The 13,722-nt window shown below is 40.1% G+C and overlaps 1 protein-coding gene across 7 annotated transcripts in view; it reads left to right on the top strand.

Annotated features, from left to right (window-relative positions):
• The window catches only part of kif6 (kinesin family member 6), a 59,556-nt gene extending 47,919 nt beyond the window's left edge, over positions 1–11,637 (top strand). For 3 of the 7 annotated variants that reach the window (XM_054796472.1, XM_054796477.1, XM_054796476.1), the window contains 7 exons: positions 3,539–3,589; positions 4,631–4,718; positions 4,819–4,954; positions 5,670–5,746; positions 6,657–6,746; positions 8,135–8,250; positions 9,683–11,637. In XM_054796472.1, the coding sequence (XP_054652447.1) occupies positions 3,539–3,589; positions 4,631–4,718; positions 4,819–4,954; positions 5,670–5,746; positions 6,657–6,746; positions 8,135–8,250; positions 9,683–9,699 (575 nt within the window). In that variant the 3' untranslated portion in view covers positions 9,700–11,637. Of the gene's footprint in view, positions 1–3,538; positions 3,590–4,630; positions 4,719–4,818; positions 4,955–5,669; positions 5,747–6,656; positions 6,747–6,815; positions 6,914–8,134; positions 8,251–9,682 lie in introns of those variants that run through there. The other 4 variants (XM_054796473.1, XM_054796474.1, XR_008573418.1 and 1 more) reach the window with 4 other exon arrangements.
• Positions 11,638–13,722: the final 2,085 nt, after the last annotated feature.

Raw genomic sequence — 13,722 nt, forward strand, 5'->3', positions numbered from 1 at the left:
GCACTGTAATAAGTCAAATTCCCTACCCAAATACTATATTATTATAGTATAAAAGGACAAACAAGCAGTTGGTGTGCATGTGCATGGTATTCTCCTGGCATGCAAATTATATTAGCCTTGTTCACTCAGAAATCCTGTAAAATGCTGCAAAGAGCCATCAGAGAGGTTTCATGTGATTTGTTGATTGCTGTGGTATTATCAGTGATGGCAGTCTATCTTTTGAAACAAGTGTCTCAAAAAGAAAAACAAGCTCACTATACTGAGGTCTCAGGAAGTACACTGACGTCTTATATACATGTTGATCATATGTACGTTCTCAGGGGCATTCACCGTATTAATATAAATAATAATAATCATAGTATTAATAATTTAAGTAATAATGCATAATGTATTGCATTTTCAGTGTCTTCATTTCGTCTTTGTTCAAGACATAGCACTAACCCAACTGTGTGATGGCACCTGTTGTATGTTAAGGTAGGGAAGTCCAACCACAAAACACCCTCCATTTCCATTTTAGGATTTCAAAGGTTGACTTTTAAACCTTTAACTGGCTGTAGGATCACTTTACGGTGCCATAACAGAGCACAGTCTGGACATGTACGAGACCTAGGGGATTGTAATGGAAACTCACCACAGCAGATCCAGCCATCCAGTATGTTGAATAGCTCCACTCCTACGCATGATTGCCACAGTAATTTACTTGTCTTACTATCTGATATATTGTCCATTTAATTTGATCGGTAGCTGAAATTGCTTCCTCTTTGGTAAATACTGTTTATACCTGAATGTTCCCCCTTCAGAATTCAGTTTTTTCAAATTGTTTAACATTCACTCAACATTTGTGGCTGCTAGAAATTGCACACATATGAAATTCAATATTTTCAATTGGGGAATTCAATCTTTTAATTATTGGCAAAAGAGCACAGAGCAGAGTCTGATGAAAAGATGAGTTATCCATATGTCAACCCTGCTTTACTTGCAAAAGCTAGGAGATTTTCATGATAGCCTTTACTTTGCATCCCATTCACATTTCCTCTTCAATGTAAAATGCCTACATTATTATGAAAACCATCAAGTGACATGAGCTGATTTGGTTCAATTTTCAATTTATTTTTCTTGTCTCATTGTCAGAAATTCTTTGCATTGTTCAATTTCTTAGCATGAAAATGATTCCTTACGTAAATACAAGGATCCAGTGTAAGAACTTTGGCATTCTTCCTATCATCAGTGTACCGTATTTTCATCTGCGACTTATTATGTGTGTCATTCTGCTGACGGGGCACAGTTCATGATGCTGGGCAGTGGTGAGCCTTGGCTGGATAGAGAACTCAGTTCTCATCTTTCTTCCATACGTGAACTGGAGGGATGATGTTCCTGTGGTTGCATGTGGTGTAGCACTATTGACTTGAAGGAAAACCATGACATAAGTTTTCCGTTGAGATCCTTTCTTCAAGCACCATTTTAAGTGTTAAGATACTGTATCTTGTTCCTCTTACTGTTTTGCCACTCATATTAGAGAAGCACACAGTTTTGCCTGAATGGTAGCTTGAACTCATATACTCTATCGATGGCCTCCACGAGTCCAGGTCTCTAAGCAGACAATGTCTGGTGCTCATGTGCTTCCGTGTAGAAGCATAGATTTATTGGCACTAGTGATGTGTTGGTCGCGAACAAATCGGCTCGAAGGTTTTTTTTTAAATGAACGACAGGAGCCAGTTCGCGTCATTGGGAGCTGATTTTTTTTTTTCCTCATCTTTTTTTCTGTTAAAGACGAATGTTATTGGTCAAGATGTGCGGCGGTGTCGCTGTGTCCACACTGAGCAGGGGAGGGGCGGGGTTAAACATGCTGTGGTGCTTCCATTGTGAGAAATTTGCATGAAGAGATTTGACCTAATTTGTCTAATGAGATGGGTCTTTGTTTTTGTATTTTATAATATAACATTATATTATAATATAAGAAAAAAATCTGAGGAGCCATTTGGGAGACGAAAGTTTTTTTAGTGAGCTGAGTCAAAAGAACCGTCTCTCTAAAAAGAGACGAAATTTCCATCACTAATTGGCACCGCTAATCCATGACTCATCCTTGAAAATAACTGGCTCTTGTACTAACACATTGTTACCAGGCTGGTGATCTGGCTGGTCATCTCTCCATGACATCCTTTGGTTATGTTTTATAGGTGTGCAGCTCACGTAGCTCTGGACAAATTTAGCAGACATCAGTAACCGGCAAAATGTGGTCAAACGTGTGGAGACAGCAATGGGGGTATCTGGTACTGAGTCTGGGGAGTAATTGTGATGGAATGACAGTGGCAAGCAGGAAAGGCAATTTGCTTCATGGTTCTGCTGCAGATTAGTCTGGCAGACCCAATAAGCAATTCCCAGGTGGATTTAGAGAGTGAGACGTTTTTACTCTAGACCTATTTGCCCAGAGCAGAGTAAGGTCACCACCTATGCCATACAGTTGGGCTTTTAGTGCTGGATTTTCAATCATAAGTGGTTTAAAATACTGCAGACGTGTCTTTGCATAAATGGGGGAAGCAGTTAAATTGCACCTCTCCAGCAAATGGTCCGATTTTCCATTTTGTTGGTCCATGGCAGGTCTTGAACTTGAGACCTTCCGCTCCTAAAGCCAAGTCCTTACAGACGTGAGCTACTGTGCTACTTCAAGGTTGTCTGGACCTGAGGAACCAAGCTGTCAGAATAAGGCTTGCGCTATAGCTCAAGCTTTATAGTCATCATTTTCCAAAATTTGCAGTGTACAGGTACGCACAGTACTTCTAAGCCATCTCTAAAGGATTATGATTTCATCCCACTACCTCTTGTCCTTATGCAGAGTGTGTTCCAACTAGGTCGGGGGCTGAGAGTCTCTGTATTCAGAAAGAACTCCATGTGTGGCTTGGGCAAGCAATCATACTCTCATCTGTCTGGCTCCTGACATACAAATATATTCAAATTAATTCTGAAATGTGCTGTTGAGCGACAGCAACTGGCAACGCCATGGCTCTCCAGTTTTCTTGATGTAATATGTACTTTTGTCAAATCTATACAAATGACACGAGCAACCTCCAAAGTAATGTTTAGCACTGGGTGCTTATAGAAAATAGTATTTTGAGGCATACATTTTTAGGTTCAGCCCAGTTGTACAGAACTTGTCAAAACACGTAATCCATCATGAAGAGCATGCATGCTCGTGAAAGTGACAGAATTAGTTTCAGAAGCATTCTCCTGAATGAGTACCCTTAACCAGTAGTAGCCAGTAGTCGGTCTCCCTTAAGTACCACTGAATAGACGTAGTTCATGTCTATTCACCTGAGCTATATGAGACCTCTGTGCACACCCTCCGCTTTTATGAATGGCTTGAAGGACACATTTAATTAATAAATGCAAATAAGAATGTGACTGGTTTGACATTGCATCTAATAATTGTCATTCAGTCCTCCTTTTTTTCTGCGCTAGCCTGCTGCAAAGTTCCTTCTTTTCCTTGTATTCATGTATGATGTTGAAATATTTACAGTTTCTTATCGTCTCACTTTGTTAGATGAGTTTAAGAAGCAGATAGAAATACATCGGAGACAGAGAGCAGTTTATGGTAAGTTAAAGGATTACATTTTTTTTTTATCAGATTCATCTCAGGATCGCTCTAAATTAATCACGATCACAATTCAATATAATTTATTACTGCTATATATTATTACTCTATTAATTGTGACTTCTCAGTAAGGGTGTCACAAAACACTACAAGATTGGGTCTACGAGAACGAGATGAGATGAGATTTTAACATTACTTTTAAGAAAAGAACAATGAACATCATCCGCAATCCTTACATGAGACATGAACACACGTGTTTCGTTTTTGTGTGCGTTGTAAAGATATAAAAAACGATGAAAAGAGGCTGCTCAATGCACGTAATGGGACACGCCTATTCCGCCGAGAAAGCCCGCAATTAAAACACCTTTAAAACTGTTTTATCATTATATAGCCATGCTGTAACCATGTAGTAATAGGTATATTCATGATAACATGTAATACTTACAGTGTTTTACGTTGGTGGTTTTACGCATTCCTGGAACTTTCTTCCTGGGCACCTTGATTTAACATTGCAACATAGAAAATAATGCTCCACCTAGCGTTAACTTTTCCAAACTCAAAAACAAAAACACAGCAGCAGTGGCCACAGTGTTATGAAACGTTACCTTACGGTAGTGGCCTGATTCATTGTGAGCACTGCGCTTATGCACTGTGAGAGAATGTGTGGTGAAGCTAGTCGCTAGCTGGCTAGTAGCTAGCCGGTGTGGGGTGGCGAGGTGTCACTACGCCAGTAAAGTAGTTCTTTCACGTAACGATGTTAACAACAATAATAATGACAATGTGGCTGTAGCTTGGTTAATATGCAGGTAACATTATGCAAATGGTATTTTTTGCAGCAGGCTTTATAGGTGGAATAGTTGCATTCCATTACATGCATTCTTAGCTGTCACTTTTTAGCTCTTTTTATATCTTTAGAATGCACAGAAAGAGAAGACGTGTTGAAGTCTCACAGAAGAATTGTGGATGATGGGCAAAATTCCCCATAGGTGCAGTTTTCCTTTCAGTAATACTAAATTAACTAATTACTCTTTTCTACTGCAGGCGTGACAGGAAATCATCAAAATGTTGATGAGGAACAAGACCTAGTGGAGGAAAACCTGCGCAAAAATATTGAGCAAGAAAAGAAAACGTAAGAGTCATTAAACTTGCTTCAAGGAGTTTAACAATGAACCAATCGCATATCAGCTGACATGAGCTAACGGTGTTGTGCTGCTAATGTCTTCTATCAGTTACAAAAACACTGTTGGACACCTGAAAGCACTGAAAACAGAGATTGAGCACCTCCAGCTGTTGTTGGAGAGGGCAAAGGTCAAACTCCAGAAGGACTTCCAAAAGTGGTGGAGTGAGGAGGCTTCCAATGTGCAGGTGATTGACCTCATCCATCCCTATTGACCCGTGTTGAAAGACCACCTTCATGTAACCATTACAAGACTCTCCTGTCAATGTTTGAGTGTTAAATCTGAAATAGTCTGGACGTTTAAATTGTCTTGTTGTTGATTGAGGTTTACATAAGTTACATAGAGTAAGTGCATGTACAGTGCGTTGATACACATATGCGCCTGACTGGAAACCTTTACGGCGCCAGTGTGACCCCTGCCGCCTCTGTTTCACATCACATAGGAAGGGTCCTGTTGGGAACACTTGTAGGAGGAAAGTAGTACTATCAAGTACTGTAGTTAGGATTCACAGTAACACAATAAGAAATGTGCGCAGTAAGTGTTTTTTTTTATTCAATAATATATGATGATTGTCCCCAATATGTTTAACAGTGGAGTGAAGAATAAGGTTTTCAATTTAACATTATAATACAGGAGTCTCTTTCCCAACAGCAGAGGATGTTAAGACGCCACATCTGGCTAGCAGACGCTGCTGACTTGTTTAATTTATTATCAAAAAACAAATGAAAAAATGAAGTCATAGAGATGTGACATTGTCCTTGCCAGTAACAGGGCACCTTGTTTTTTTGGAATTTGTACACATGCCATTGATTTAAGCAATGACAAAGACAATGACAAATGGAAGCCGTGACATTACTCTTCAAATTCTCTGTGTGACATATGATGTGTACTGTACTGTGTAGGAAACAGAAGCCAGAAGTCAAACAAGATCTCCGTGTGGAACCTTACAGCCATCCTCACCTTGTAGTCCAGGTTTTGAGTAAGTCCAATATGTATGCACTTCTACAGCAAGGCTGTAAGCTTGTCAAGCAGGCACACAATTTCTTGGAACACGGCCTTTTGGTTCAGGCATGGCGAAATAAATTAAAATCTTTTGCATGCTTTATTATTGTACAGTATTATGGCAATGCTTGATATAACTTTATAAGTCCCGGAGAGAAACCACACTTTGTCCCACAAGCTATCCTTTCAAAGCGCTGCCTGGGAATAAAGAAACATGACATGTTAGGAGCAATTTTCTGTTACACATGTATCTACTATCAGTTCGTACGCTGCTCAGAGATAAAAGGATCACGTAAAACACTCATCCTCGATATCGATGCCCTCCTACTGCCCCCACCACCTCTCCTCCGTGTTGTTGACATGGGACACAGAGTAAACCTTGTGGACACTGTGCATACGAATGTGCCATCCTGAAGGCGCTAGTCTTCCTGAGCAACTTGTGTAGGATTATGTGGATACCACTTCAGGCTACAAGAGGTCAGGACACTGAAAAAATGCAAAATTAGCCAGAAGGAATGACCAGAGCGAAATGGTCTGTGACCACCACCTGCAAAACCATTCCTTATTAGGGGCTGTCTTGTTAATTGCCTCTCATTTCCACTTGTAGTGACACTGCGATGGTTATGCCAAAAGAGTGTGTTTGCAATTGTTTCACATTTCAAAATGTTTTCCTGTATTTAGTTTAAAATATTTTGCGGTTGTGTTGTGACAGTTCATTGTCTTGAAACCATCCAATCAGTTAAAGAGGGTCAGATTTCCTCTCCCAACTGTTCACTTGGTTCAGTATCCATCCAGCCTTGTTGGAACATCTCAGGCCCAAGACAATTGTGCAGCATTCATTTGAGTAAACATATTTGCATTTTTGTGCCCTCTTGTGGTTCAAACAGATATATGCCAGCCAGACCTGGTGTGCAGGCCACTGTTAAACCTGACCCAACAGACAGGGCCTGTTCAAGTTCTTCATGTCAGGACTTCAGGTCAGTCACCATCTCTGAAGTCTGACTAAGACTGGTGCTTGTGTACGGTTTAGCTTATGCTTAGCTTAGCCACTTTCCATTTTAGAATCGTCATTCGCAAGACAGCTTCAACCCATTAAGACACAAGAGGAGCAAGTGTCTGAAGTCACACCTTCATCAGAGTGGAGGTAAAAGAGGCACCAACCTGGCAATTAAACTTGTATTTTTTATTGTATTACTTGTGTAGTCTTTTATTTTTTAATGGTAATCAAATAAACATAAGACAAAGCTTTTTAAAATACTGTACAGTCGTCCCTCACTATATTGTGGTTGGAACATCACTCCCTCGTTCTATCACGTTTTTAGACAAATAATTAATTAATTAATGGTGACCGTGACTGTGTGTGTATTTGGAACACATATTGTGTTGATAAGCCAAAGTCCTCCCTTGCGTAGCCCCACAGACTACCTGGAACTACGTTCTTCATCACCGAAATCCAACCAGAAGTGGACTTAGGGGACCAAGTGGGGGTAAATCCCTGTTGCTGATGGGATGTCATACAACTTCATGTCAAAAAAATCCAAACTGTTCCCTTAAAGTCCAGTTTCAAATGTCTCCTTTTGCCAGAGCTCAGGTGGTTTCAACGGGTTGGCAGGAATTACACAGAATTCACAGCTTTTGTTGAGCAACTTACATATTCAGTAACTTGTTAAGGGAAAAAATCTAAATGACTTGTATTTTGAGCAAATGTAGACAAATTCAAAACGTAATATATTCATGTCAAGAGACAAAGTTTGTTTTTATTTTTATTTTATCACATGCTTAATTATGTTACAATTACATATTCTTAGATTCACTTTATCAGTGCGTAATCATCTCTGATTTCATTGTCGTGATGAATTTATACATCACAGCAATGATAAGAGTGCTTGGCAATGTAAATTCACGGACGATCATCATGCAGGCACTTAAACACACTCAACTGGCATGCAAAGTGCCAATCAGCATATCAGGAGAAACTACAAGTTCATTGTGTTGCTACAAGTGCTTACAGTCACTAGAAAGCCACTTTGCATTCAAAGCCATGCTGTACGGGGTGATACTTACCGCAACCATGGAAACTGTCTTGGTGAAAACAGTGCCTGCTGTAATATGTCACATATGTTTGTGGTAGCCATTAATTTCACTTCTATAGTACTTTAAAATTAAAGAAAGACACTATTGTTTCTATAGAAATGCTGTTATATATACACTTTCAAACATTTGGAACAAGAACAATAGTGAGTAAAAAGAAGAAAAAACATACACACTTACAAAGTAATGAATTACTGGATGTATGCCACATTCTCTATAAAGAATCAACTAAATGCGTTTGTCAAGCTGCATTAATTATGGGCTTTTGTTTCAGAGCTCTTTCCACATCTTCACTGTCACCTTCTTCTATCCCACTGACTGGAGACCATCAGGCTGACGCAGACATCCTGGCCTTCATCAGAGCCAGGCAAAACCTCCTCAGCAGGACAGGTAGCACGTACTGTACAAATAATACAGAAGTTGACGTTTTGCACCATATTTATATTAGTCAACACTGCCCTCTAGTGGTATCAGGTATGACTCCCCATTATAGCTGATGTCCTTTTTGTAAATGGTAAATACAATATGTACCCTGCAATCTAGAAGTCAGATTATATGATACTAATATAAAATGTATCTTATTCTGGCAGATCAGATGGTGCATGGATTTCAAGCCGTGCATATCTTTCTAACTTTGTGTTGTCGCCGCACCGTCCCCCACACTGACCTTTGTCTAGCTGCTTGCTTTGGCAGATGTTAAAGTGGATTTGCATGTCTTGTGGCAGCAGAAAGGCTGAGCTCATATAAACAGAAAGAGTGGTGGCCCACTGTGCAAGGACATCAGACAAAAAAACACATTTAGCAAGATATTTGCTATCAGATGTTTGTGCATGTCCTTCCGCTATCCATTTATTTTGTGGATGGATCATTTCATGCCGCTTTAGCTCTGTACTGCAAGGCTGGATGGTGATTGTGCTATGACAGAACCTCTTAAAGGAAAACTGCACTGTTTTGGGAATTTTCATCATCCACAGTCCTTATGTGACACATGAACACATGTCTCCCTGTTTTCTTTGCGTTCTAAAGATATAAAAAGAGAGACAGCTAAGAATGCACGTAACGGGATGCTCCTATTCCAGCTATAAAGCCTTCTGAAAAAAACTCCAAAAATGCTCCATTTACATAACGTGACCTGCATATTAACCAACCTACAGCAAAATTGTTATTATTATTGTTGTTAACGTTGTTACGCCGAAGAACTACATTACTAGCGTAGTGACACTTCGCCACACCGGCTAGCTACTACCCAGCTGGCGACTTCACCACACTTCGCTCACAGCGCCTGCTCACAATGCGTCAGGCCATTTCCAAAGGTAACGCTACGTATTGGAGATGCTGCTGTGTTTTTATTTTTGAGTTTGGATGTGTAGGTGTAGCGTTTGTTTCTACGTTGCTATGTGAAATCAATGCGCCCAGGAAGGCCGTTCCGGTAATGCTTAAAATGACCAAAGTACGGCAAAACACTATAAGTATTACATGTATCTGTTACTGCATGATCGCAGCATGTACTTGTATATAAAACCAAAGAACCTTTTTGGAGGTGTTTTAATAGCGGGCTTTGTAGGCAGAATAGGTGTGTCCCATTATGTACATTCTTAGCTGCCTCTTTTTATCAGTTTTTATATGTTTAGAATGCACAGAAAAGAGAAAGACATGTGTTCATGCCTCACGTAAGGATTGTGGATGATGAGCAAAATTTTAAAAAAAAAAGTGCAGTTTTCCTTTAAGTGAAAATGACATGTCAAGTTTTGCTCTCAATTTGTTTAGAATTTTTAATGATTTCCCAAAAAAGGGTGTAACCTGTGTTTTCTGTGTGTTACAGGTGCTCCTCAGCAGTAACGTCAATGGGCCCTTACAGTGCATATGCTGTTGCCATACCTGTACAGTGTACACATATTGGACATTTTACACAGGTGATCAGGATGAAAGAAAAACAACTGGATCCAAACCACATTACGGTCTTGTGCCAACACACATCCTGCCAGAGATGCTGCCTCTGTAATAATGAGCAGCAGCAGCCTGGTATAAATCAAACTGTGTCATCCATTTGAACTGAACAAATGTTGTTTCAAGATATCAGGGGCAGGACAACAAGAGGAAGCCAGCTGGCTCCTCTTGTCGTGAGTCATCTTCTTCAAAGCTGATGTGCTCAAACATGAATGCATTTCATTTTACCGTGTGATTTGACCATTTTACATGTGGCAAACTGTCAAACCTTTAATCACCGAGCTGTTCTATTTATGGTCGTCACATTTGGCCCGCCATGTTTACAAGCACGGGTGTACAGGTGGATATTCGGCACCAACTCCAAGTTATTAGCAGTAATGCATGTCAGGTGTATTGGAGACTGTGTATCTGAAGATAAGGGGATTTACATTGGTAAAATTGTAGTTGCGGCAATGTCACCGCGGCCGTGGCTACCTTACTTAATTTCCAGTGGCGGGCTTCACTGGGCCACTTTTTTTTTTTTACCAAAAAATACACGGCCAGTCAAAAGTTTGGACACAGTTTCGTGTCCAAACTTTTGACTGGTAGTGTATAAGAACATCACCACAGGCTAGCGTATGTTACTAATAGTAGTTTCACGGAACAGATTGTAAAATATTTTTCAATTCAATTCAAAATGACAAATTAAACTTCATAAAAACTGGCATAAATTGTCTTTCGGCCCAAATAAGATGATTGGTCACTCATCGCTGTCTGGTATTCATAAAGATTTGTGTATCCACACACACAAAAGCAGTCTCAGATGGGTGATCAACAATTTGCAGTCATGTAGTTGTTATAGGCAAAATATGCAATGATAGCTAACGTTATGAGCTAAACTTTGCCAAATGTCTATCATTAGCTGACAACCAACATAACTAGTGCCTATGTGCATGTTACGTCAGGCATACTCAAAGCAGGAAGAGGGTGGGATATAATGCTTAGCAGTTTGTTCGAACATGAGCGCTCTGTAGGCAGGAGGAGGAATCCTTTGCAATCGGTCCCTTTATGTCTGGCTCCAAAGATGTCTTTGTCTTTGCATATAAGAGCATATTGAGTTGAATGTCTTCATTAGCAAGTGCTTATAGAGGCCTGGAAGAAGAACTGGAACTACACTATGTTTGTGCACCTCAAAGTGAACGGACGGGTATGAACACCCAGTCGTGCTACTTATCCGGTCACTTTACTGCATTAATGCAAACCCTGTGCCCCCAATGCAGAGCCATCCCATGCTGCTGTCTCAGAGCTGATCTGCATCTGTCAGCATCTGCAGGTCATCAATTCGAACTATCCTGTCTCTTCAGAGCCATTACTGCACGCCCACCTCCAAAAGAATGAACATGTGCAACATATTTGCCTGGCTTTGCATTGATTTGTTTGACAGGTGACAAGCAGCTGCACAATTTGCATCCTGCCAGAGTTGCCTTGGAGAAAGTCTTGAGTCTTCTTCAAGTAAGTCAAGGCATCTGTTTAATTCTTTTGATGGCTTTCTTTAAGACGCGAGTGTTTTAAGCAACATTTGTGAAGGAGTTGTAAAAATACTGCATACATTTCACGTTATCAGACAATACAGTATATAGTACAGTACTTCAATTTATGAGATCACGTGGCTGCATCACGAGGCCTCACAAATTAATCCAGAATAACTTTCATCCACTAAAACTACTTTCTGTGCAGGCATGCAAGTGAATAACTATAATTTGACATTTAATTCAATAAATAATCGTGTGCTTTACCTTTTTTTTTAATTATTGGAAAATGCATCTATAGCAATGAAAGTTACATTGAATCTTTTGGTGAAAACGCTGTGTAAAACATTACAGAAACATATTTTGGTAAAGATCAATGCTGTTAATATTGGGGCTGTATTTGTTAAGCACTGCATCACATCCTCTTTATGGTTCAATTATCAAAATAGCTGCCAAATAAAAATGTTAACCCCATAATATTAATGCTATTTTTTTAATCAATTGTGTTATTTTTGTATAATAATAACCAACATTTCTTTCATTGTATTTATTTGGCCATTTCAGTCTTGTCATTACCGATCTTCACTGATTGGTTGGTAGAAATCATTTGTTGTGAAAGGTCCATTTTGATTTACCTTTAAATTGCCAAATATGATCCCTTGTCCTACAGCCAGCTATGCTAATGAAATGCTTCACATCAATCACATGATTCTGGGAGAGAGCAATCAACCCCATTAAGTGTATTTGTACAAATCTTAATTTGAACAAAGTCTGCTGCCTCAGTTTTTATGGACAAAGGCTGGAGATGACTCGTGTCATCCTGACTGTGTGAGACTAACAGACTGGAAGCTTTAAAAAGGGGGTTGGTGCTTGAAATCTTTGTTTTTCCTCTTAACCATGGATACCTGCAAGGAAACACATGCAGTCACTATTGCTTGGCACAAAAAGGGCTTCACTGGCAAGGATATTGCTACTACTAGGACGGCACCTAAAGAAAGCATTTATCAGATCATTAAGAACTTCAAGGAGAGAGGCTCAATTGTTGTGAAGAAGGCTTCAGACAGGAAAGAAGAAAGAAAGTCCATTAAGCATCTGGACTGTCTCCAAAAGTTGATTTATCTGCGGGATCGGGGCACCAGGAATGGCAGCAGGCAGGTCTAAGTGCATCTGCTCACACAGTGAGGCAAAGACTTTTGGAAGATGGCCTGGTGTCAAGAAGGCAGCAGAGAAGCCACGTCTGCCCAAGAAAAAGATCAGGGACAGACTGGTATTCTGCAAAAGATACAGTTATTACACTCCTGAAGACTGGGGCAAAACTATTTTCTCTTAAGAATCTCCTTTCTGATTGTTTGAGGCATCCAGAAGAAAGCTTGTCCAGAGAAGAAAAGGTGAGTGCTACCATCAGCCCTGTGTCATGCCAACTGTAAAGCATCCTGAAATCATTCATGTGTGGGGGTTTTCTCAGCCAAGGGAGTGGGCTCACTCACAATTTTGCCATAGAACACAGGCATGAATGGAACCAAAACAGCATCTTCCAACCATCCAAGAGCAGTTTAGTAACGAACAATGCCTTTTCCAAAGGCAAAAGTCCTAACTAAGTGGCTCAAGGGAACAACATAGTAACTTCAGACAAGAAGATCCATTCACAATGTAGTGTAACCCGCCCTATTTGGCACCGGGGGTCGAACGCAATACCTTCCTAATGGGAGGCGAGGGCGCTGACCACGCGACTAAAAGCCCGGACTGACGGCCACGTGTTCAGTGCAGCTCTTGAGGCAGAAGGAGTGAGGTTTACCAACGTACACTCGCACAGCCTCACAGGCTGGCATCCGTTACAGTAGCAGCAAACTTTGTGAAAACCAATACTTATGTCATTCTCAAAACTTTTGATAACTCATGGTTTACTGGTACATTTTGGACCAGCAAAATATGGCCCCCATTGAAAACTGATCGGGGAACACTGAACACTTATGTTATCCATGTAAGAGAGACAATAATGTATGTTTATTTTTGTGGTGTAGCTTTGCACTGCATCATCCCAAGAGCTGATTGTATTTGCAGTACCGTACCTTATTATTATTATTATTATTATTATTAACACTTCATTTCATTATGCATGGCAGTTTTGCAATATTGCAACTACAGCCTAAATAATACATACCAAAAATTCCGGTGTATAAGCCGCACCCACTAAATTTCGAAAAAAACGGATTTGTTCATATATGAGCCACACGTGTCCACGTCATAAAAATGACATTGTGGCACACAGGACGAGCCTTTGAGGACCAGGCAACTCTTTATTTGATGGGATCCAATCATGAGCTGCAAAAAAACTCACAACGAGCTTTCCAACCCATTGGAAACACTGTTGCCAAGTTTTCAGTAAGAAAAATAGCTATTGGCTGTT

This window comes from Dunckerocampus dactyliophorus, chromosome 13 (genome assembly GCF_027744805.1).
Source record: "Dunckerocampus dactyliophorus isolate RoL2022-P2 chromosome 13, RoL_Ddac_1.1, whole genome shotgun sequence".
In the NCBI taxonomy this organism is placed as follows: Eukaryota; Metazoa; Chordata; class Actinopteri; order Syngnathiformes; family Syngnathidae; genus Dunckerocampus; species Dunckerocampus dactyliophorus.